We start from the raw sequence: 25,757 nt of genomic DNA, 5'->3' as shown, positions 1-25,757 counted from the left end.
CATCACAAAGAATAGTAAAGATAATTTCAAAGTGATTATACTCAAGTGAATTGAACTTTTCGGTTAAAAAACAAACTGTCAAGAATTTCTTCAAAAGAAACTATACACTATTTACAAAAGATGTAGTCATAATAAAATAATATAGAAAGGTTAAGAATAAAGAAAGGAAAAGTTATAGCAAGCAAATATTAACCAACAAAAAGTTGAAGTTTAATATTAGTATAAAAATAGTATAGAGCAAAAAAAAGGAATAATGATAAAGATTAAAAAGTAAAAGAAATTCTGTGCAGCTAGCTATATAACCTTGATATGAAACAAAAAGTAACAAAATTATAAGAAAAAAATTGTCCAACAACTACATTGGATATTTTAAATATATCTTACTTAGAAAAACTAAATTGAAAGGTTGGCTGATTTTTAAATTTTCATTGCATGCAAATTGTAATTTGCAGCTCATCTGTAAGTGGTAGTTTTTTTTTTTTTTTTAATTTCTCTCTCTCTTCTACTTACTCCACCCATTTCCTATTTTAGTGTTCCTTCCATGCAGACTTGCAAAGCCGTAGTCCAGAAGTAGGTAGCTCAAGACTCTGAGGGATACTGGGGACATGGTAGGTCGTTTACTGAGCTGGAAAACAGATTGGCCTGTCTTGTGTGCATTGATTTCTCTGCTTTCTTCCACCACCCCAGCCAAGCAATTGTTGTTTTGTGTTGTTTTTGTTACTGGGGAGTGAATCCAGAGGTGGTTTACCACTGAGCTATATCCTCAGTTCTTTTTATTTTTTATTTTGAGAAAGGGTCTTGCTAAGTTGCCCAGGCTGGCCTCAAACTTTTGATCTTCCTGTCTCAGCCTCCTAAGCCACTTCTTTGGCTTTTTAATCCAGCCCAGGGTAGAAGTCACATTTTTCTCAAATCTCAGTTCCACACTGATACTGATGAAAGCACAATACCCTGTATGGGATGCCCTGGAACGCCACCTTTCTGGAGGGTTCAAACTCCCAGCCAGCTTCTACCTGCTTCCAGATACAGAAGACAATCAAGCCCCACTAACTCAGTTGTGTTGCTCTCTTGTTTCTGAGGCCCAGAGATGATTATTATGATAATGAACCCAGAGACATATTTTCATTTTTTTTTCCTTATTGAAATTCTTGGAGAAGATGGAGAAATTCAAAGTGTGAGTTCACAATATCATTTTGATTATTTTCCTGTGACATTCTGGAACTCTGTGATCTTGCTAACTTTGGCTTTACTTAGTAATAGGGATTCAGATTTCTTCTCTTCTCAACTGCCAGAAACCTATTTAGAATCTCCATAAATTTCCTTAGGGCTTCTGGCTTGGGCTGGGAGGCAGTACAGAGTCTCTTCCCTGACTATCTTGTTATATGCCAATCAAGAGAAATTAATTATATATATATATACATATATATATATATATATATATATATTCTGATGCTGAAAGTCTTACTCTAAAGTCATCAATCTTTGTCCTAAATTTTTTCAATCTATGCATTTTTGTAAACTTAAGTTTTGATATTCAAGACAACAGGCCTATAAAAAAATGTGGATGGAGGAAAACTCTACAATTGCATCTTGTTATTCCAATGGAAAAGATTTCCCTTTCTGCACTTGTGTTCCAGAATCTACCTTCTCCCTTTTCCTCAGAGGCCTCACGCCAGCCTCCTAACCGCTCTTCTCTCTTACTTTTCTGTGCTGGATCCTTCTGCTGAAGTCTCTCACCTCTTTATAAGACAAAACCTTTCCTCTCTCTCTCATTCACTTTGCAGGCAAGCTTTCTGAAAACCACTCAGGTATTTTGAGTTACCATCCACATACTGCCAACTACCAAATCCATGACCCTAGCTCAGATTTCTCTCAAGTTCTCCAGATACAAAAGCTCTCTCAATGCCTGACAAATGCAGTTCAATATACCCCTATTGAATCATTATCGCCACATGTCATATTCCTCTCTCAACCTGTCCCTCCTCCTATGCTTTCTATTTTCATCCAGTTTCCCGAGCGGAAACATGGAATCTTTTTTATTTCTTCTCCTTCCCTTCCAATCTAGCAAGTCATCAAGTCCTGCCATTATATTTCCATTTAATTAACTTTTTTTATTTTAATTAAAAATCATAAATTTACATGGGGCAATGTTGTTTCATTCATTCTGTTATTTTTTTCCCTTCCCCCCACCCCTCCCACCCCTCTTTTCCCTCTATGCAGTCCTTCTTCCTCCATTCTTACCACCCTCCTTATCCCTAAACCTAAACCTAATCCTAACCCTAACGCTAACCCCTCCTACCCACCCCCCCTTATATGTCCTCATCTGCTTATCAGCGAGATCATTCGTCCTTTAGATTTTTGAGATTGGCTTATCTCACTTAGCATGATATCCTCCAATTTCATCCATTTGCCTGCAAATGCCATAATTTTATCATTCTTTATGGCAGAGTAATATTCCATTGTATATATATGCCACAGTTTCTTTATCCATTCATCAATTGAAGGGCATCTAGGTTGGTTCCACAATCTGGCTATAGTGAATTGAGCAGCTATGAACATTGATGTGGCTGTATCTCTGTAGTATGCTGATTTTAAGTCCTTTGGGTATAGGCCAAGGAGTGGGATAGCTGGATCAAATGGTGGTTCCATTCCAAGCTTTCTGAGGAATTTCCATACTGCTTTCTAGAGTGGCTGCACTAATTTGCAACCCCACCAGCAATGTATGAGTGTACCTTTTTCCCCACATCCTCACCAACACCTATTGTTGCTTATGTTCTTGATAATCGCCATTCTAATTGGGGTGAGATGAAATCTTAGGGTGGTTTTGATTTGCATTTCTCTTATTACTAGAGATGTTGAACATTTTTTCATATATCTGTTGATTGCTTGTAGATCTTCTTCTGTGAAGTGTCTGTTCATTTCCTTAGCCCATTTGTTGATTGGATTATTTGTATTCTTGGTGTAGAGTTTTTTGAGTTCTTTATAGATTCAGGATGGTAGCGCTCTATCTAAAGTATGAGTGGCAAAGATATTCTCCCACACTGTAGGCTCTCTCTTCACATTACTGATAGTTTCCTTTGCTGAGAGAAAGCTTTTTAGTTTGAATCTATCCCAGTGGTTGATTCTTGCTTTTATTTCTTGTGCTATGGGAATCCTGTTAAGGAAGTCTGCTCCTAAGCCAACAAGTTGAAGGTTTGGACCTACTTTTTCTTCTATAATCTGCAGGGTCTCTGGTCTGATTCCGAGGTCCTTGATCCATTTTGAGTTGAGTTTTGTGCAGGGTGAGAGATAGGGGTTTAATTTCATTCTGTAGCATCTGGTTTTCCAGTTTTCCCAGCACCATTTGTTGAAGAGGCTATCTTTTCTCCATTGCATATTTTTGGCCCCTTTGTCTAGTATGAGAAAATTGTATTTATTTGGTTTGTGTCCGTGTCCTCTATTCTGTACCATTGATCTACCTGTCTATTTTGGTACCAATACCATGCTGTTTTTGTTACTATTGCTTTGTAATAGAGTTGAAGATCTGGTATTGCGATACCCCCTGCTTCGCTCTTTCTACTGAGGATTGTTTTAGCTATTCTGGGTTTCTTATTCTTCCAGATGAATTTCATGATTGCTTGCTCTATTTCTGTAAGGTACATCATTGGGATTTTAATTGGAATTGCATTGAATCTATATAGCATTTTTGGTAGTATGGCCATTTTGACAATATTAATTCTTCCTATCCATGAACATGGGAGATCTTTCCATCTTCTAAGGTTTTCTTTAATTTCTTTCTTTAGTGTTCTGTAGTTCTCATTGTAGAGATCTTTCACCTCTTTTGTGAGATTGATTCCTAAGTATTTTATTTTTTTCGAGGCTATCGTGAATGGGGTAGTTTTCCTAATTTCTCTTTCTGAGGATTCATCACTTACATATAAAAATGCATTGGATTTATGAGCATTGATCTTATAACCTGCTACTTTACTGAATTCACTTATGAGTTCTAAGAGTTTTCTGGTGGAATTTCCAGGTTCCTCTAAATATATAATCATGTCATCAGCAAACAGGGATAGTTTGAGTTCCTCTTTTCCAATTTGTATCTCTTTAATTTCTTTGGTTTGTCTAATTGCTCTGGCTAGAGTCTCAAGAACAATGTTGAATAGAAGTGGTGAAAGAGGGCATCCCTGCCTTGTTCCAGTTTTTAGGGGGAATGCTTTCAGTTTTTCACCATTTAGAATGATATTGGCCATGGGCTTAGCGTAGATGGCCTTCACAATGTTAAGGAATGATCCCACTACCCCAATTTTTTCTAGTGTTTTGAGCATGAAGGGATGTTGTATTTTATCGAATGCTTTTTCTGTATCTATTGAAATAATCATGTGATTCTTAACTTTTAGTCTGTTGATATGGTGAATGACATTTATTGATTTCCGGATATTGAACCAAACTTGCAACCCTGGGATAAAACCCACTCGATCGTGGTGCACTATCTTTTTAATATGTTTTTGTATACAATTTGCTAAAATTTTGCTGAGAATTTTTGCGTCGATGTTCATTAAGGATATTGGTCTGAAATTTTCTTTCCTCGATGTGTCTCTGTCTAGTTTAGGTATCAGGGTGATATTGGCTTCATAGAATGAGTTTGGGAGGGTTCCCTCCTCTTCTATTTTATGGAATTCTTTGAGAAATATTGGAATGAGTTCTTCTTTAAAGGTTTTGTAGAACTCGGCTGAGAACCCATCTGGTCCCAGACTTTTCTTTGTTGGTAGGCTTTTGATGACTTCTTCTATTTCATTGCTTGAAATTGATTTATTTAAGTTGTGTATGTCCTCCTCATTCAGTTTAGGTAATTCATATGTCTCTAGAAACTTGTTGATGTCTTCGAGGTTTTCTGTTTTGTTGGAGTATAGATTTTCAAAATAGCTTCTAATTAGGTTTTGTATTTCACTCGTGTCTGTTGTGATATTTCCTTGTTCATTCTGAATTTTAGTAATTTGAGTTTTCTCCCTCTTTCTCTTTGTTAGTGTGGCTAAGGGTTTATCAATTTTGTTTATTTTTTCAAAGAAACAACTATTTTGTTAATTTTTCCAATTGTTTCTTTTGTTTCAATTTCATTGATTTCGGCTCTGATTTTAACTATTTCCTGTCTTCTACTACTTTTGGTGTTGGTCTGCTCTTCTTTTTCTAGGGCTTTGAGCTGTAATGTTAAGTCGTTTGTTGATTTCTACTTCTTTTGTTGAATGTGCCCCATGAAATAAATCTTCCTCTAAGTACTGCTTTCATAGTGTCCCAGAGATTTTGATATGATGTGTCTTTGTTCTCATTTACTTCTAAGAATTTTTTAATTTCCCTCCTGATGTCTTCTGTTATCCATTCATCGTATAATAGTGTATTATTTAATCTCCAATTATTGGAGAAATTTCTGTTTTTTATTCTGTCATTTATTTCTAATTTCAGTCCATTATGATCTGATAGAGTACAAGGTAGTATCTCTATCTTCTTGTATTTGCTAACAGTAGCTTTGTGCCATAAAACATGGTCTATTTTAGAGAAGGATCCATGTGCTGCTGAGAAGAAAGTGTATTCGTTCTTTGTCGGATGGTATATTCTATATAAGTCGGTTAAGTCTAAATTGTTGATTGTGTTATTGAGATCTATGGTTTCTTTATTCAATTTTTGTTTGGACGATCTATCCAGTGGCGAGAGAGGTGTGTTAAAATCACCTAGTATTATTGTGTTGTGGTTTATTTGATTTCTGGAATTGAGAAGGATTTGTTTGACGTACATGGATGAACCAATGTTCGGGGCATAGATATTTATGATTGTTATGTCTTGCTGATTTATGCTTCCCTTAAGCAGTATGTAATGTCCTTCTTTATCCCTTCTGACTAGTTTTGGCTTGAAGTCCACATTATCTGAAATGAGGATGGATACTCCAGCTTTTTTGCTGTGTCCGTGTGCATGGTATGTTTTTTCCCATCCTTTCACCTTTAGTCTATGGGTATCTCTTTCTATGAGATGAGTCTCTTGCAGGCAGCATATTGTTGGATTTTTCTTTTTAATCCAATCTGCCAGTCTATGTCTTTTGGTTGATGAGTTCAGGCCATTAACATTCACGGTTATTATTGTGATATGATTGTATTCCTAGTATTGGACTCATTTTTGTTTTTGGACATGATTTGGTTTCTCCTTTATTTGGCTATTCCTTTAGGCTAGTTCCTCCCGTTGCTGATTTACAACATTGTTTTTCATCTCTTCCTCATGGAATATTTTGCTGAGAATGTTCTGTAATGCTGGCTTTCTTTTTGTAAATTCCTTTAGTTTTTGTTTATCATGGAAGGATCTTATCTCATCGTCAAATCTGAATGTAAGTTTTGCTGGGTATAAAATTCTTGGTTGGCATCCATTTTCTTTCAGGGCTTGGTAAATGTTGTTCTAGGCCCTTCTAGCTTTTAGGGTCTGAATTGAAAAATCTGCTGATATTCTTATTGGTTTCCCCCTGAATGTAATCTGATTCTTTTCTCTCGCGGCCTTAAAAATTCTGTCTTTATTTTGTATGTTAGGTATTTTCTTAATAATGTGCCTTGGTGTAGGTCTGTTGTAATTTTGTATATTTGGAGTCCTATAAGCCTCTTGTACTTGGATTTCCTTTTCATTCTTCATATTTGGGAAATTTTCTGATATTATTTCATTGAATAGATTGTTCATTCCTTTGGTTTGTTTCTCTAAGCCTTCCTCAATCCCAATAATTCTTAAATTTGGCCTCTTCATGATATCCCATAATTCTTGTAGATTCTGTTCATGATTTCTTACCATCTTTTCTGTTTGGTCAACCTTGTTTTCAAGATTAAATATTTTGTCTTCAATATCTGAGGTTCTGTCTTCCAGGTGATCTATCCTATTGGTTATGCTTCTATGGAGTTTTTAACTTGGTTTATTGTTTCTTTCCTTTCGAGGATTTCCGTTTGGTTTTTTTTCAGTCTCTAACTCTTTATTGAAATGCTCTTTTGCTCCCCATATTTGCTCTTTTAACTGTTGATTAGTGCATTCATTTAATGCCTGCATTTGTTCTTTCATCTCCTCGTTTGCTTCCCTGATTGTTTTAATTATGTACATTCTGAACTCCTTTTCTGACTTTTCTTCTGCTGTGCTGTCATTGGGTTTTATTGATACAGTATCTAGGTTTGGTTGGGACATTTTCTTCCCTTGTTTTCTCATATTGGTCAGATGTCTGTGGGACTCTGTGATATTGTAGATTTCCTCTATTGGCTTATAGTGTCCCTGTAGATTTCCAGTGTATCACCTACCAGCCTTCAGTAGCCTGAAGTCTTGGATTAACTTGATAATGTAGTGCTTCCAAAGAACACTGCCCCTAGCCCACTACTGGTTCCAGGGAGAGAGACCTGGAGAGGTCTCTTGCTGCCCAGCCCTGGTCCCAGAAGCTGCTTGCAGGTCGGAGGTCTCCACTGGCTTGGGGACTTGTGGCTGGCTCTGTGTAGACAGGCTCTCACTGGGCAGTCTGCCCCGAGAAGCTAGCCTAGAGAGGCGCTTCCCGCCGGAGGGGGCTGGGCTGCTTGGGGAAGTCCCTGGCGCCCTGTGCTGGTCTCTGAAGCAACCTGTGGGCGGGCCGGAGCTGGCAGCAGGGCGGGCCGGAGCTGGCCGCCCTGCTTATGTGCAGAAAGGCTCTGACTTGGGGGCCTGCTCCCTTAATGAACTTTTATAGCTATACATTAACTAAGTACAGTAAAGCTAACCCGAATTTGACCAGAGAGTCCCTGCCTAGGTGAGTCCTCACTTCAAGAACTACAAAATAGTCTGTAAACGCACTGAAAGCCTAGCCTGGCAGTATATGTTTACAACAAGTGGATGCGTCTCAACCAATCGCAGGCGGTGCTTCAGGCCATGCAGGTGTCCAAGCATCCACCATGCTCCAGTGAGTCCAAGGCCGAGCTGTGGCCAGCAGACTTGTCTGTGCCTCGCTTCTGTTGACTGTGAACACTGTCTGATCACTGCCGCCCCATACTTCTTTGAATTGTTCTGGTCACAAGGGGTGCATAGTTTTAGAATCGTGAATAAAAGTCAATTAAGATCTTTAAATGTGTTGTGATTTTGTCTTTGGTCAGTATGGGGTGAATATCCCTAACCCAAAAATCCCAAATCTGAATTCCTCCAAAATCCAAAGCTTTCTGAGTCCCGTCATCACGTACAAGTGGAAAATTCCATAGCTTACCTCATGTTACGGGTTGCGGTAAAAATGTAGGTGCACTCCAAATGTATAAAATTGCCTGTAGGCTATGTGTACAAGGTATACATGAAACATCAGTGAATTTAGTATTTAGACTTGGGTCCTATCTTAAAGATATCTCATTATGTACATGTGAATATTCCGAAATCAGAAAAATATGAAATCTGTGACACTTCTAATTTCGATGATTCAGATAAAGGACACTTTATCAGTACCTACTAGAGTCACAGCAGTATAATGAACTGAAAGATGAGGTAGGGTCGTCAACGAAAAAGCAAAGGTCATTAGAGTCAAGGTGAAAGAGTTGCAGAACAAACATAGAACATGATTAGCATTTTCAAATAGATCAAAAAGCTTGAAAGAGCTGGACATGGTGGAACATGCCTGTAATCTAGCAATTTGGGAGGCTGAAGCAGGAGAACCGCTGCAAGTTCAAAGCCAGCCTCAGCAACTTAGTGAGACTCTGTCTGAAAATAAAAAATAAAAAGGGCTGGGGATGTGGTCCAGTGGTTAAGAGTCTCAGTTCAATCCCCAGTACCAAAAAAAGAAAAAAGGACAACGATAAAAAACCCCAAATAACTGAATCTCCTGTTGATGCCCACCAAAACTGTCAGGATTTTACATCCTTTATTCCAAATGAGCCTTTCCTCTAGTATGACTCAGGCTGTACCATCATTTTTTATGTGTTAAAAATGTAGTTTATCATTTCAATTAGGTATTTCATTAAATATTCAAGTGATAAGAATTTAAATTTGTGTGGGATTTTTGTTGTCATTTATAAAGCCCTTTTAGATGAAGATGCACCTACCCCAAAATTTAGCAATTTGAATCATAGGTATATACCCCTAGAGACTCTTGAAGGTGCACGGGAAAGATACACAATATAAAACAGAAGGCAACTCATATAACTTATTAACATATTAGATACAGCAATATCTGAGAATATCAAGAAATTAGGGGAACCAACCTAGATGCCCTTCAATAGATGAATGGATAAAGAAACTGTAGTATATACATACAATGGAATATTATTTAGCCATAAAGAAGAATAAAACTATGGCATTTACAGGTAAATGGATGGAGTTGAAGAATATCATGATAAGTGAAATAGGTTAAATTCAAAAAACCAAAGGTGAATGTTTTTTCTGATAAGTAGATGCTGATACATTAGGGTAGGAGGAGGGATAAGGGAAGAACAGAGGAATGTTGGATTGTGTAGAGGGAAATGAGGCAAGGGGAGGGGTTGGAGGGGAGGAAAGATGGTGGAAGAGACAAATATCATCACCCTATGTGTATGTATGATTACATGAATGGTGTGACTCTACACTGCGTACAACCAGAAAAATGAAAAGATATACTCCATTTGTGTACAATGAATCAAAATGCATTCTGCTGTCATGTATAACTAAATAAAACAAACAATAAAAAATAAATAAAATAAAAAAAATTTTGGAAGAATAAAAATTCACAGGACATTGCTATATTTAGTTTAATGGTTTCTGAACTTATCTCAAGATCCTGACTATCTCTGTCTGTAAAATATAGAATAGTTTAACAACTGTCTGGACTTCACTGTGCACTGTTCTTTGTTTTTTGGTTGTTGTTTTTGTTCCATTTTGTGATGCTGGGTATCAACTCTAGTACCTCAAACATGCACATGCTTTGCCTCTGAACTACAACCCCAACCAGTTTTTTGTTTTGTTTTTATATGATGTTTCATGTTTACTAAATGTGTAAGAATAGGGTGACTTTCCGCTTTATATCCAAAGGCCAAACTCATTTATTTATTGTGAGAAGAGTTGTCACTATTTACCAAGGCTGGCCTGGGGCTGGATGCTCCTGCCTCAGCCCCACCAAGTAGTTGGGATTACACTGCATCTGGCTCCAAAGATCAAATTCAAATGATACATTTTGTTTTGAGAATATTGGACTTTAAAATGGTAATCCAAAGTTTCTCATAGTGTACAGCAGGCTACTTGACCTGGATCTTGAATGGAATCATCATCAACATAGACCTTAACAGCAAAAAATACATATTTTTAAAAATATATTTGCAAAAATATATTTCCAGCAATCACAAAGTCACTTTTCTTCCTTTTAAGATGAATTGGAGGTCTAGATTCTTCTCGAAATCCCTTCTGGAAAGTAGGATGAATAAATGTCTGACAATATTATCACCACCAGACAGTGTGCTTCTTTGCTCATCCATCTCTTCTCTTCCTCCAGATTTCAGGGTTTTCTTTCTTATTTTCCTGCCTTTTTACTTGAAAGAAAGAAAAAATAAAGAGGAAGGAGGAGGGAAAGAAGGAGAGAAGGAAGAAAGGGGGTGGGGAGGGGAAGTGCTGTGGTTCCTGACTGGTCACATTCCAGAGAAATGAGGAAATGCAGGTTGTTACATAACTGGGAGGGGCCGGGTGTGCCTTAGAGTTGAGGGAGAAGAGAATCACAAAGGCAAGAAAAGGCAAAAAAAAAGTTAAATAAAGGTTTAGCTTTAGACTTTTCTGACTTCACATGGTTCTCAGGTGAATCCCACCCACGGCCTACCATCTTTCTCAGGCTGTGATGTTTCCCAGAAGTAGATTCAAAATAACCAGAGAGGGTGCTCCATCATGTTAAAGTAGGTAGAGAGGCGAGCATGAGCTAGAAGAGGGGGTGAAGAACAGGGCTCACTCCAGCTCTGGTGATGGAGAACCACACTCTAACCATCTCCTTCATGGTCAGATACTACCTTCTAAAAACTAAAAATATTTGGGTGACCAGTTTAAGGGACTTTCCAACTTTGCAGATTGTGCAGAGCACTGAGACACGGTCCGAGGGTGAACCTGAACGTATTCTAATACCACTTACAAGGTTCTGACCCCCCGTAGGTTTCCTACGGGAAATTCTCCCCCATGGTGAAATTGGCTCAGGCATAGCAAGCTATGGTGGGAAGCTGCAGTAACCGCCCTGGACACACTAGACAGGAGGAAGTATTTCCAAGCCAAAGATAAAAACCCCAGGTGGCCTCCTCTCTTGGGATTGCCTGTTCCATGCTCTCTGGAGTGTGCTTTCATTTTGTTAAATAAATCCTTTATGATTATTCTATCTGTATCTCTTAACAAAGTCTTTCTTTAGGGAAGACAAGAACCGAGGAACTCACCCCTTGGTAACAAGTAACTGTATTTAAAAAATGATTACATTCATGAATTTTTGCTTGTACATAGTATCAGTATCAGATGCTATATTAGAATCACAGGAATTACCTGTAATAATATCTTTTTTCCAAGTATCAGGTTGTAAAAAACTATTACACTTATTGTTAATCTGACTTTCAATTTCTAGTGTTAGTTTCAGGCTCCTGTAAAATAGTAGATAGTTGGGCATTCTTTAAAAACAACAGGGCTGGGGATGTAGTTCAGCAGGATACAGCTTACCTAACAAACCCCTGTGTTAGATCCCCAACACCACAAAACAACAAACCAACCCCTAACAACAACAGCAAGAATAATAAAATCGTCTTTACTTTTTGGTTGTGGGAGATATTGAAAAATATGTGATACTACAGAAATAACTGCTATTAACACTTGTTTATATTTCTGGCCGTTTTTCTATGCAATTCTATTTCACAGTTATACTTTATATGTAATTTCATATCCTTCGGGTATATTTTCATGGGGCAATTCTTTTAGTCATGGTTTTCCATTATTTTTCCGGCAGCTTTGAGCCATATGTGTTCCTATTCCTGTTAGAAACAGAATTTGAAAAAGTGAACTATCAAAAGTCTCATTGTAAAGAACTTTGAAGCTGACTGGGATGCTTCTGTGGCTTATCTGATTGCATATCTGTACTGGATCTCAAGGTGGAATGGTTCCAAAGACCTCCACTACAGCATTTATCACTTACAATCTAACTACCTCTTGGTTTAATTCCCCTTTAAACAGTAATCTCTGGGAGTGAGACTGTATTATCCACCACTACAATGAACTCTCAGTATATTTTTGATATGTGACTGAAAGAATGAATACATACTGAAATTCTAGAGGATTCATAACTCATCAAATTTTCTTTAGTGTCAGGATACACCAGGTTAAGTTTCCCAGAAGTAAAATTTTGGTTTAGATATGATAGATTGTCTTGAAAAAAGAAGAGAAAGATAGGAATTGATAATTGAACATTCTCTGTAGACCCTAAACTTTTCACTCTACCTAATAGTCCTGCTGTGCTTTAGTGATAAACTTTGACTATCCCCCAAATACTTGCAGAAAATTAATTTCACTTTATTCCTACAGCTAATAATCTGTGACCTCTAGGTTTTTAAATGCTGCCTCCATTTTGGAAATGTTGCATTTAAAAATTTTTTATTTGTTCTAATTAGTCATGCATGACAGCAGAATGCATTTCAACTCATTGTATACAAATGAAGCACAACTTTTCATTTCTCTGGTTGTACATAATGTCACACCATTCTGCAATCATACATGTACTTAGGGTGATAATGTCCGTCTCATTCCACCATCTTTCCCACCCCCATGCCCTCTCCCCTCCTCTCACTCCCCTCTGCCCAATCCAAAGTTCCTCCATTCTTCCCTTGCTCCCCCACCCCCTGACCATTATGGACCAGCATCCACATAACAGAGAAAACATTTGGCCTTTGTTTTTTTGGGATTGGCTTATTTTGCTTAGCATGATATTCTCCAACTCCATCCATTTACCTGCAAATGCCATAATTTCATTCTTCTTTATGGCTGAGTATTATTCCACTTTGTATATATACCACAGCTTCATTATCCATTCACCTATTGAAGGGCACCTAGGTTGGTGAAATGTTGCATTTTAATTTGCATTTATTTGCATTGTGCATTTATTTGACAAGCCCTATAGAGTTGGTCCCACAAAAGGAAACTTAATAAAGAAGAACTAAAACCATGCATGTCCATCTCAGCCAGCGGTTGAGAGTGAGAGCAAATGAACAGGTAAGCGAAAGGGCGAACACATTCAAGCTCAAGCCATTAGTTTGAAAGAAGGCAGGGGGTGATAAAAGCAGCTGGCTTTGCTCTTTGTGATCCTCTTTAACCTCTCATCATTCAAACATAAAATAGTTAATGAACTGAGATGTCCTCCAGAAGGTGAAAGCTATTCTCTGTATTGGAAATTATACTTGGTTTTATGATATAAGTGATTTTAAGGCAATGTGTGCTGTACCTTTCCTTCCACAGGTGTAATTCTATTGTATTTTTTTTTTAAATGAGTTTAACCTACGTTAATTCAAGTACATTAAGAAATTCTTATTCACTCTATGTGTATAATAAGAGCAGCACCATTTGTTGAGTTTCTATTAAGTGACAAGCACTGCGAGGTGTATTACAGGTTATTTTATCTCATTTACTTTGAAATTCTATATGGCTCTTTCCTTAAGAATCTTACTATTTATTTATACCTATCCCATTACAGGAGAAAAATAATAATAATAATGCTAGAATTCATAAACGTGTTTCTGGTCAGAATAGGATCACTCAGCTTTGCATTCTATACCATGATCCAATATCCTTTCTTAAATTTAAAATCTAATTTTCCTGTCTTATTCTCTGTTACCTTCCCCAGCAGTGTCTTTTTTTCTGTCACATAATGAAAAGTTTAACTCTTCATCTAATCCCACATTAGGAAACATAAAGTTAAATAAAAATAATTTGGGTGTTGAAGACTTTTTTCCCACATTGAAGTTTGAGTCTGCTATCATTAATAAGTTATCCTTATTCTTATATTTGTGTACTTTACTCATTGCCTAAATAGGTGTCATTTAATTAAAACTTTCATTCTTGTTAAATATAATAACAGATTTCAATTACCAGATTGGTTGAGGGCCCAGTAAATTCCATATTGCTTAGGGATTATTTTTAGAGAATATTCCTCAGTAAGGTAGTCAAGAACTTTTAACTTTTAGGTACTCGGGATTGAACCCAGGGGTGCTTACCCACTGAGCCACATTCCCAGACCTTTTTATGTTTTATTTAGAGATAGGGTCTCATTAACTTGCCTAGATAAATTGCTGAGATTGGCCTTAAACTTGCAATCCTCCTGCCTCAGCCTCCTGAGCCTCTCAGATTACAGGCATGTGCCACTACACTCAGCAGTATTAGTTCTTTTTAAATTCACTGATTCAACATTTATTGAACACCATTTGTACCACTTTGCTAGGGGGAGGATAATACATAGTGAGCAAAATAAGCACAGTACCACTACAGAGCTTATAATGGGAGGTTACATTGAAAAAGAATTATACCCTGGACATGTGCCATGAAGAAGAGCCAAGTGCTATGGGCACAGTACTTGTGTAGTTTCTTAGCTTGTTGGTGGGGGATAGGGAAGGAGGTTTTTCCAAAGAAGTTCAGGTATAGGCTTGCAGCAAAAGAAGAGAGAAAAGTAATCTGGAAAGAAAAGTTACCTGTATAGAGGGAACAATTTGTCCAAAGTCTCTAAGAAGAAAAGAACACTGCCTATTCAAAGATCTAAGAGATCACGATAGGTGGAGTGCACCGGTAAGGGTGGTGCATGGGTGGGTAGGTGGGGGTTGGAGAAGAGTCAGGCAGGGACCAGAATGCTCAGTTCACCCAAAGGATTGGGAACTTTATCCTAAGGGTAATGGAAAGCCAGTAGAAGCGTTATCTGAGGACTGGGGCGGCAGAAAACTTTTTAAAAAACTTAATATGGCTAAAATGTGAAATATAAGAATACATTAATTTATCATTTAATTTGTTGTGGAATGTCTTTTTATTACTTAATCCAATGATATTAAGCATTTTTATAAATATGGGACAGACAATCTCGATTTCTGATATACAGAAGTTTCCTGAGAAAAGACTGGGGTAGTAAAGCAAAGTGAAATTGTGCTTGGGTACATATCCCTAGTATGCTTCAGCGCAATGAACATGTTACAAGTTTCTTTGTTTTTTCAGCTCACAGACAATGGCACCACCTGTAATCCCAGCAATTCTGGAGGCTGAGGCAGGAGAACCCCATTCAAGTTCAGACTCAGTACCTAAGTTTGTTTTTCATCTTCATCACATATTAAGTTGAATTGCAAGTAACAATTGCAGTGAAAGGAAGATGTGTGTCCCTGCACATGCATATACATATGGTTTCCTGTGATTCTGAAGAACAGATTCATGACAACATCAGTAACACATTCTTTGTGCTCAAAAACAGTACCTAGAAGGGAGCAGGGAGTGGGCAAGGGAAGTATGGAGGAAGGATGGATTGTGTAGAGGGAAATGAGGGGGGCGGTGTTGGGGGGAGGAAAGATAATGGAATGAGACAAACATCATCACCCTATGTACATATATGATTACACAAATGGTGTGACTCTATTTCGTGTACAACCAGAGAAATGAAAAGTTGTACCCCATTTGTGTACAATGAATCAAAAAAAAAGAGCACCAACAAAGTAGAAATCAGGAAAGACTAGAAAACATTAAAAATCATGTTCTTTTAGTTGAGTTTTTTTTTTTTTTTTTTTTTAATTGGCAGCCCTGGATAACAAAAATTCAGCAGACTTTGACATGAAATATATTGACTTTAGATTTGGGACCACAGGATGGCTTTGATTAGTATTGTGCTTGACCAGTAAAGTGCTGCGCCGACACAAAGGTTCTCTGACAATAAAGGATGAGAGGCTACAGTATTTGTTTTATATTTAAATACTCTTCTATTTTCCCTATCACCGTCTCTTCTTGTCTTTTGATTTGGTGTCCATTAAATTATCAGGTGTTCAGGTATGGTAATCTCTGCTTATCGAGTGTTTGGAAAATTCTTGAAAATTAATTAAGTTTCCCTTAGTAAACACTAGGAAAATGGAGGAGACAGATAAAGAGCACTCTTGACTACCAATTAACTGGCAACTATTGCCTCCCAAACCAGAAGCCATTTTCCTCAGATCTAGAACTACAATGCTTTCTGACTATTTTTCAGGCTAAACAACTCCCTCTTAGGAATGAATGAATGAATGAATGAATGAATACATACTTGGCATACTATGAAGATGCTGTTGACCTTTGACCTGAGAAACCTTGGGCAACTGAGGACCTCAGTTTAAATGGGAATTTGCATCTGACTCACTATTTGAAGAGAATGAATCATTCACTTGATTGAATTACTTAGCTCCATAGTCTCAGGTGTGGTACTAAAGAACACCACTCAGAAAGATAATAGAATGAGACAAACATCATTACCCTATGTACATGTATGATTACACAAATGGTGTGACTCTACTTTGTGTACAGAGAATCAAAAGTTGTACCCCATTTGTGTACAATGAATCAAAATAAAAAAATTAAAATTAAACAAAAAGAACACCACTCAGCTTCACATACATTTGTATGCTTGAGTATGCAATTGATGAATCACTCTCATCAAAACAGAAACACATCTATTAAGTGCCTAATTTTGCACATGACTTGGAAACATCCAGAATATGTAGGCTAAATATTAAAATAAATGAGTACTTATTAAGGTTTCAAGGAACCGGTGGGATCTATTATTATAAAAAAGGAGGAGGCCTGCTATACATTAATTTTCAGGTTAATGAAGCTCTGGGTATATTTGGTGAGAATGTTAAGAGTAACTTCTCAGCAAGTTCTCAGTATTTGGTTGAAAAGTGGTCACTATATTTACTTGAGTAGAAATACAGTTATATTGGGTTGTTTGGCAGTGATAAAGATTTTTGAAAAGTTTCAAACCTTTAGAATCTGATTCATAATGTCCTGATAAAATGTTCTTTTCTGTAATCAAAATCATGGATAAAGAAATTGATCTTCTCCACCAAGTGATAGCTTTGGATGTGTGCTCAGATCTTTGAGTGTTATGGACAAAGACTAGAGTATTATTTAAAAATAATTTTTAAAAATAATTTTATGTAGACAATTAAAATTTTATGCTGCAATAGTTCCAAATTATTCATTTTAGCTTGATATTAAAGAGCAAAAGGGCAGAGAAAAAGTGTTTATTATGTGCCAGTGTCACATGTTATAAATCGAGTGTATACACACACACACACAGTGGGGACTGAACCCAGGGGCACTTAACAATTCAGCCACATTCCTAACCCTTTATTTATTTTTTTAAATTTTGAGACAGGGTCTCACTAAGTTGTTGAGACTGGCCTTGAGCTTGCAATCCTCCTGCTTCAACCTAATGAGTGGCTGGGAACAGGCAAGATATTATCATCATTAAACTCCACAGGAAGCCAGTAACAGAGGTAATGTCCTCAGCAAACTGAACTTTAGATGCTGAGATAACACAGCTGGGACACACTCGGGTCTGTTACTTATGAACTTTCTATGAAATCACTTAAGTCAGAAAGATAAACCAAAAAATTTTAAATCTGGTAGGATTAATGGGAATAAGGCAGTTTCTTAAATTTCTTTTGGTTTAGACTCAATTTACATATGCAGGGGGGAAAGGTAAAAAAAAAAAACCTATTTCAGAAAAATGTTTGCATTCTATGAATTTGATTTTTGCTTTGCTGAGGATGATGATCAAGTCTGTTGAATGGGACAGTACAAGGAGATGAGATAGGAAAATATGCATTAGCAATATGTAAATTTCAGGTAATATTTTTTCTGAATCATATTTTTAAAAATTATGTTTAAGAGTAGCATCAAAGTTTTATAATTTGTAAAATGTAAATGTTACTAGTGTTCTAGCTAATGTGTAGGGATAGTGTAAAGCATTAATAAACTTTGTAAAAGTCTTAGTTTATTATTTCTGACCTCATCATTGTTCCTATTTTGTTCTTACCTCAATCCCTGTACCTATCATTTTGCCTCCTAATCATTTCTCTACTAAAATGTCTCTACCAGAAGATGAATTCTTCTAGGTCTGGGAATGTTTCCTTCATCATGGTATTCATAGTAACCTGGACAGTCCCTGAAACATAAGCAGTACTCAGTAAATGTTTACTGAATATCAACCAGAAAGCTATTACAAAAGGTCTCATCTTTCTGATCCCATTGTTTCCAAAATATTTAATAATATTAATAATACTTTTACAAATTTTCTATCAGAAGTATACCAGATCTGTCCAGTAACTGTTTATTGGAGTTGTGTCCCAGACATGAGGTGATAGCAAGGGAGTGATTATTTTACACAAACTTCATTCTGCAGGAATCTAACCCATGTATTTAGGGAAAGTATGTAGTAGCAACCTTCAACCTTGGGCTCCCACGATTGAAGGAAAAGCAAGATGCTACACTGGAGATGAAAACAATCTCTCACTAGGTGGCTCTCTTTCCCACAAGTGGGCGGCGCCTTAGTGCCCGGCAGGATGATGGGGGCAACGTACTGCCGCAATCACCGCGCGTCATCGCGCATCATACTAGGCGCTTGTTTGCAGCACGAAGGGCACAGGTCACTTTCTATTTCGTTAATGACAATCTGTCCTTGGGATTTATTTCAAAGTAGGCAGTACTTTCCTTTCCTATTTCGTTAAAGACAATCTGTCCTTGGGATTTATTTCAAAGTAGGCTGTACTTTCCTTTCCCCCAAACTCAAACACGAGGTTCCAAATAAACATTGATCTGGTCTTTGAGTGGGTGCGGTCTCAGGGAAGGATTTCAAAGTGCCTCTTTAGCTAGCTTGGAAAGATGGCAGGAATCAGATACTCAAATCAAACCAAAGCAAAACAGCCCATTCAAATCCTGGTTTTAACTATCCATTGAGGGGAACGTTCTTGAAGGTTGGATATCATTACATACTCTAAAGTATTCTGGGATACCTGCTTACATGACTCCACAGAGGAACTGAAAATAAAATTTAGAAATGTCAATTTATTCAAGCTGTCAGAATGACACTGCTCCAGCGATTACCATACTCCATTTTATTCTTTATGTCTGTGTTTTAGCCCCATATCTGACACACAATGCACATAACACTCAAAAATATTTGTTCATAAGATTGGAAAATTCTTTCTAGACGAATTTCATTGGACCTTCATGCCAAAGTATTTATGCGAGTTTAGTCAATATTTTCTCTCTTACCCCCAAATTACAAGGTGTCAAGTTCTAAAATACTGCCACTCCTGGGAGAGGAGAAAGATTGCAGAGGAGAGTACTTGAAAATAGGCCTGTAATAGTCAAGAGGGATCCCCACTGGGGACCCCTCTGAAAGGGAGGGCAGTACTAAGCCTCTCCGACCATCCTGGATTCTAAATGCTCGAAAACGACTTGTTGGCTTTCTAGGATGTTTCCACCCTCACTGCGGGTCTTGTCCCGCAGGCTCCAGGACGCTCAGTCGACGACGGTGTCCTGTGGGGTGGACCGGAGGGGATTTCGGGAAGGGATCGGCTGGCAGGAAAAGTCGGGTGTGCTGTCTGCGGGAGAGGGATCGGGATCGTCGTGTGCCGCTCTCCTCCCTCAGGGACCCCGTCCTGCGGGATCCCGCCTCCCTGAGCCCGAGGCAGTTGTGGGGAAACCCCTCGCCCTCCGCGCAGCCCGGCGCCGCCGCCTCGCCTTCGCCCTCCCCGCTCCAGCCCGACACTCGACAGTCTCCAGGCCCTGCATCTTCTTCGCAGGCCCAGCCCTCTCCAAGCTCCGCTCAGAGAGGAAACTATGGAGGTGGTTCCCGCCCGCTACCGGGTGGAAATGCCCACGGTGAATGCCTCGGGGTCTCCCCACAATTGCTAAGGGAAGAGGGAAGGGAGGAAGAAATTGACTTCACTACCCGGGAAAACTACCTCGAATCCCACCCGGGGTGGCCTTGAGAGGGGAGGGAAGTCAAGAGGGAATCCTGGGCGGTTTCCCGGGAATCCTTTCGCCAAGGGGAGGGTCACCCTGTCCGCACACACCGGTTACTATGACGATACAACCACAGCCTCCAGTTGCCATGGCAGCTGCTTATCCAATCCGATTGGTTTCCTTTCTCTTCCACCCTACCTCCTCCAAAAGTCTCCCAGTATGCATGGGGAGGGGCAGCAGAGAAGAAGGAGGTCTTCGCGTCACTCGCGCGCGAGGGAAGACAAGAATCGAGGGATTGGCGGGCGGAACTGTAGGAGGAAGGAGCGGCGTTTCCGGCGGGGAAGAGTGGAGGAGTGGAAAAAGGAAGAGAGAAATCGGGTGGAGTGGAAAGACGGGGGAAGACTTAGAGTGTAACTCCCGGTCGATTTCGGCTCGATGTTCCTGGTGAGGCTGGGGTTGCCTCCTCGCGCGGGAGAAGAGGGGTGGATCCGCAGGAAGCCGCCAAGCGCCATCAGCAGGTCCCGCAGCAGCCGCAGAGGCACCATACGCCTAGTTAATCCCAAGAGGGAGAGGTACAGAGAGGCGGAAGTCACCCTGAGGGACCGGCGCTGTTGAAATCTCGCGAGAGGGGCCCCACTTCCTTCCTCTGTTTCTCCCTCCTCTCTCCCCCGCCCCCTTCCTTCTCCCTCCCCTTTCCCCCTCCCGGGTCGGAGTGTCCCTGCGCCCCACGGGCCAAGAGCAGCAGCTAGAGCAGCTTTCCCCGCTCCCTCCCCCTCGCCTCACTCACCCCCCCCCCCTGCCGAGTGAGGAGGAGCCGGAGGAGAGGAAGATGGCGGCGGCCGCCAGCACCCGCGGTGCCGCGGGGCCGCTCCGAGGAGCCTGAGAGACCCACGGAGGCTTCGCGGGAAGACGCGGCGGCGGAGGATGAGCCTGCAGAGCGCGCAGTATCTCCGGTGAGTGCCCAGGCCGGCCCAGGACGTGGTGGGAGCGGGCACAAGGTTAGGGCAAGAGGTAACAGACACAGAGGTGGTATGTCCGGGGTGGTGGGGGAGTTGCTGCGTCCTCTTCTTCCCCGGCTGGGAGGCGGGGGCTCCGAGGGGATCTGCGGGAGGGGGCGGAGCGGGCACACACATGCCTGCACGGGTGCCTAGCTCCTGCCGGCTGGGCTGAGCTCCAGCGAAGCCGGCCGGTCCCGGTGCGAGGAGGGAGGTTGGGGAAGCGTGAGAATGTGTGTTCGCGCGCGCCCGGGGTCTCGGGCTCGCCGGCGAGTGGTGGGGAGAGGCGCCTGGGAAGGCATCTGCGACCCTGAGTGGAGGTGGGTGTGGAGGAGTCTGATCCCGGTGGCAGGGGGAGCGTGGTGCCGTGTGGGATTGGCTGGAGGGATGCATGCGGAGAGGACCGGGTGGAAGTCGGCACACCTGGGGTGCTGGGGGGAGGGCAGACCGGAGCGGGGTAAGCGGCAGGAAACTGGAGCTCGTCCTTCATTCGCTGGCCGGGAGTACTGAGAATTAATGTCATCTGTAGTTAGTTGACCAGGTGGGGGGAATATGAAGAGGGAGAATGAATGGGGAAGTGAGGAAAGAGGGAGGCACTCTGTGAACAAGGTTGTGTTCCCTAGAAGAAACTGGGTTAGAATCAGTGTAGTTGGAAGATACCATTCTGAGAGTCGTGTGCATTAAGTGTGGTGTAAAGAACTTGTATGTCCGCGGTAGAGTGACGCATGGATACAGTGTGTGTATGTGAGATGTGTGTCTGGGGTGGGCGGATGGTGGCGATTGATGCACATTTCAGGAAGGAGAAGATATACAATGGAATTTAGCACCTGATAGCATATTGAATAGAAAGACATCAGCTATTGTACAGAGTAAGGCACCATGAAACCTGAATAAGAACTTGAAGGTAGAACTAAAGAGGATCAAAAATCTTGATGGCAGATAAAAATAAGGTTGCTAAAGCCTGAAATTAATTTGAGTGTTGCTTTGTAATTGCTTAAAAAAGGGGAAGACTTTAAAACTGGCCCTTTTTGTCTTTCAGGAGCAGAACTAAGAAAGGCAGGCCTTATGAGAAGTCATGTTTTTAAAAAAGTGGTTTCATACCTTGCAGAGGAGGGAATTGGATAGGGCGGAAGTTTGAAATTAGTAGAAAAGTCACTTTGGCTGTGTAGTGAATTGAAATTATTGATTGTGGATCCCTGTATATATTGTAAGAAAAGGTGGTAGTTAGGTGATACACAGGGTGGCTCTTCTACTTTGAAATTAGTACTATTAAGCACAGAATGGAGAGGAGAGAATGATGAGATCTTTGAACTATGCTTGACTGCCTATGTTTAAAACAGCATATACACTCAATGACCAAAGGACACTTGGAATGATATCTGAATATTGAGGCCTTTTCTGTATTATTCCTATGTTGTTTAATACATCTTATAAACTTAAAAAGCACAGGTGTGGCAAAGAGCAGTGGTAGGTGCTGTAGAGGGTTATGGAAAACTTCATGACAGTCCTTAATCTTAAGGAATTTGCATTTTAGTGTGAATTAGGCAAGTAAATTAACAGCACAGAGTGTAATATGAAAGTACCCTGGAAGATACCAAATGTTATGAGTCCAAAGGCAGGAGATTACTTGAGCTGTTGGAGGAATCTGGAAAGGCTTTCTGTATTCATTCACTCATTCGTATACTCATGATTCATCAGTTGTTTAGTTGATCACCTGTATGAGAGGCAGTGTACCAGCTGCTAAGAATAGAAAATTAGAACTCCACCCTCCTTTAACAGGCTTACAGTTTATTAGGCTTTAAGAAGCAAATGGCACTTATAATGAACTTCAAGGATGAACAGTATTCTGACAGGTGTGGATTAAGAAGAGGAGTTTCTAAATGCAATGAAACTGAGCAAAGATACTTAAATAGGGAGAGAGGGAGAGTTGTTCAGTTAGACTAGAATGTAGGGTGTTACAGCTGGAAAAGCTTAGATAGAGTTTTATCAAGTCTGACCCCTTCCTTTTTCAGATAGGAAAGTGAAGCCAAAGAAGTTAAAATGGTTCAGGATTGTATAACTTGTATGTTGAAACTATAATTCACATGTAGGTCTTCTAATTTTAAATCAGCTATACTGTGCTGCATGTGTGTCATTCTTTCCAAAATATGTATTGAGAGCTTCCTATGTTCTAGGTGCAGAGGATACACTGGTGAACACAAGGGTAAACATGGAAGGGTTTATTCTAGTAGAAAGACAGTAAACATGAACAGAACAAAATATATCAGGTAGTTACAAGTGCAAGGAAGAAAAATAAAGTAAAATTAGAATGGCTGTTTCATATATACAATGTGTTCAGTGAAAATCTAATAAGGTGACCATATTTAAGAGGATCTCAAATATTATGATCTGTAGTTTATAGTTAAAATAGGTAGACAGGGAACCTGAGATTATTGTAAGAAAGGGAATCCACATGTTCATATCTATATATTGCGGAAATTACTCTGTGTACTAGAATAGTGAGCTCTTAGGTTCAGAAATAAGGTCTTGGAAGTAAGATTATAAAGGTGTAAGGAAGTGGGTTGTACTTAGAATGGGAAGAGTGGTGGGCTTTGAGAGGCTTCTGTGCTAATGTATCTTCTATTTTATGTCAGCACTGTCAGAAGAACTTATCTTTAGGTTGTGGAATCCATGATAGACAGCTTGTGATGAATTTAGTTCTTTGAAAAATGGAGAAAAGAAAAAGAATGAACATAATGTTTAAATAAGCTCCATATTTCCAGCCCAAAATCAAATAAGCAAAAAGAGGGATTCATAGGACCTGGTGTCACTTTAAGATTCCCCAGAGCTAATTCTGTCCCGATGATATTGTTGGTCTTCTCCAGGTAAATAAATCAACTATTAGGGTTCATAGGAGCGGGGGACTGAGAGGTATGTGTGTCTTGGGGGGTGGGCAGGAATGATAATCAAGAAAGACTCCCATTAGACTCAATTTCCCTTTTTCTCCTTTAGATAATCATTCATTCCACTTAAAAGCTGCTGTGGAGAAAGTGGGGAATGTCTTCAAGGAAGCATTGTGTTCACTTTCTTTGAAAGTAGAACTGATTTTATAGAAATTCAGGAAGACTACTGGATATTGCTGAATGAGTGTCGTTGGGGGTATAGCAGTTTTTTGTGACCTTGACACTAGAAAGAGTTTCTTGTCTACCTTTGTTGGTGGTAGAACATCATGACTGAGCAGTTTTTAAACTGCATAGCTACAGATCTTTCCTCATGTAGATGAAAATTAGTTTTCTCTTAGCTGAATTTTAATTTCTCAGAAAAAATGAGCCAGGGTGTCTAGCATTGAAATGGTGTTGTGGTATGAAACCAGGGAGCAATATGGCAGTTTCAAAAGAGTAAGAAATGAGGATATGAAGAAACCTCAGTATGAACAAGCAAGGGGGAATTCAACATAAAGAGGACTAAATTAGTTTCAAGTTGGAGAACTAGAACAGAGATAAGTGGGAAAGAGGGGATGTATTGAACAAAAAAAGCTAGGTTGTTTTTGTTATTAGAAGGGGGATGTCATTTTTTTGTAATAGTAAATTGACACAACTCCCATCCAATTGAAAATACTTCCTTTAATTTTATAAAAATGAGGCTTGAACTTAAATATGGGGGTTCTGGGCTGAATAGCATTGGGAATTTACCACTAAAATTGAAGAAAAATTGGATTGTAAAATTTCGATTTATGATAAAATGAAAGATTTTGAAAAACTTTGACACTTCTGTGCAGTAAAAGGGAAAGGATGAGTTGAATATAGTTGATTTGGTAGGGGAGGAAGAGAGTGAGAATAGGCTAGAGATGAGATAGTAGATGAGAAGTATAATATATCTCAAAAGAATGGATGTTTTGGAAGAATAGAAATATGAATTAACAACAGGGTCAGAAAGTAGGGTAGGAGAAGTATTAAAGTACCAGACAGAGAAGACATCATCAGAGTTGTTTTGGAAGATGAGAAAGTAGAATAATCTTATCCATAGGGAATACCAGCCAAACAGGTCAAATTCTATTATAAAAAAGGTGGCACTGGTGCCACCAAATGACATCTGTTGCTGTTATGGGACATACTGTCCATACTCTGTACTCTCTCCAACTTTCATCTTTTCCTTCTTCACTATTTTTGTCTTTAATTTCTTCCTATGCTATGACTGTTTCATCGAAATCCCGTTAGTTACTTCCTGGTGTTAGACTCCTTACAAGAAAGGTCCACAAATTGTCCATTTATTAGGATTTTTTTCTATGATATGTCTGTAGAGAATAGGGGTCATGGTGGTGGCACACTTCTTTGAGAAACTTTGTTATCAGAGGTAGGAATAATGTAACAGCCTCAGAATTGTTTCCTGACATTGCAGAAAAATGGTTTTCATTTAATAGTAGTGAAAATATCCAATGTTTTGTAAGATAAATGTGTCATTGTAAATCTTGGGATGAAGCTGGATAATTTAGTAGGCATTGCCTTATCCTAGCCTGCGGAGAGGAATAGGTAGGAAAGTGGGAGGATTGGGAGGAATATGTAACTAAATAGGATGGGCTTCAGGTTATTTACTTGTCTCCTGAGGCTTCAAAAAAAAAATCCTGTAGCACATGCTGATTTTAATCCATGTGCTCTACCCACCTCTTCCCATCATGCATATCCTTTATAGGATATAAAGTAGCTTTGGTTCCAGAAAATCAGTAAAACATGATTTACCAAGTACTGTAAAATTGTTTAAAAATAAACGACAGCATCTTGAGAATTATGTCTTTGTTATACTGATGATAATATTGCATTACCTGTTTTGGAGCTTGACTAGTTAAATTATTTTGGC

At 39.4% G+C, this 25,757-nt stretch overlaps 1 protein-coding gene across 7 annotated transcripts in view; it reads left to right on the top strand.

The window, feature by feature from the left end:
* Positions 1-18,501: 18,501 nt before the first annotated feature.
* The window catches only part of SMG7 (SMG7 nonsense mediated mRNA decay factor), an 85,258-nt gene continuing 78,002 nt past the window's right edge, over positions 18,502-25,757 (top strand). For 3 of the 7 annotated variants that reach the window (XM_079108011.1, XM_079108009.1, XM_079108013.1), the window contains exon 1: positions 20,743-20,882. Coding sequence is in view for 2 of the 7 variants with exons in the window: in XM_079108014.1 (XP_078964140.1) it covers positions 20,854-20,882 (29 nt within the window). In the remaining 5 variants the exon portion in view is untranslated. Of the gene's footprint in view, positions 19,846-20,139; positions 20,883-25,757 lie in introns of those variants that run through there. The other 4 variants (XM_079108014.1, XM_079108010.1, XM_079108008.1 and 1 more) reach the window with 3 other exon arrangements.

The sequence above is a fragment of the Sciurus vulgaris genome (assembly GCF_902686455.1).
Source record: "Sciurus vulgaris genome assembly, chromosome: 12".
NCBI lineage: Eukaryota > Metazoa > Chordata > Mammalia > Rodentia > Sciuridae > Sciurus > Sciurus vulgaris.
The sequence above is the reverse complement of the archived record's forward strand: the minus strand, read 5'-3'. Positions and strand labels throughout refer to the sequence as shown.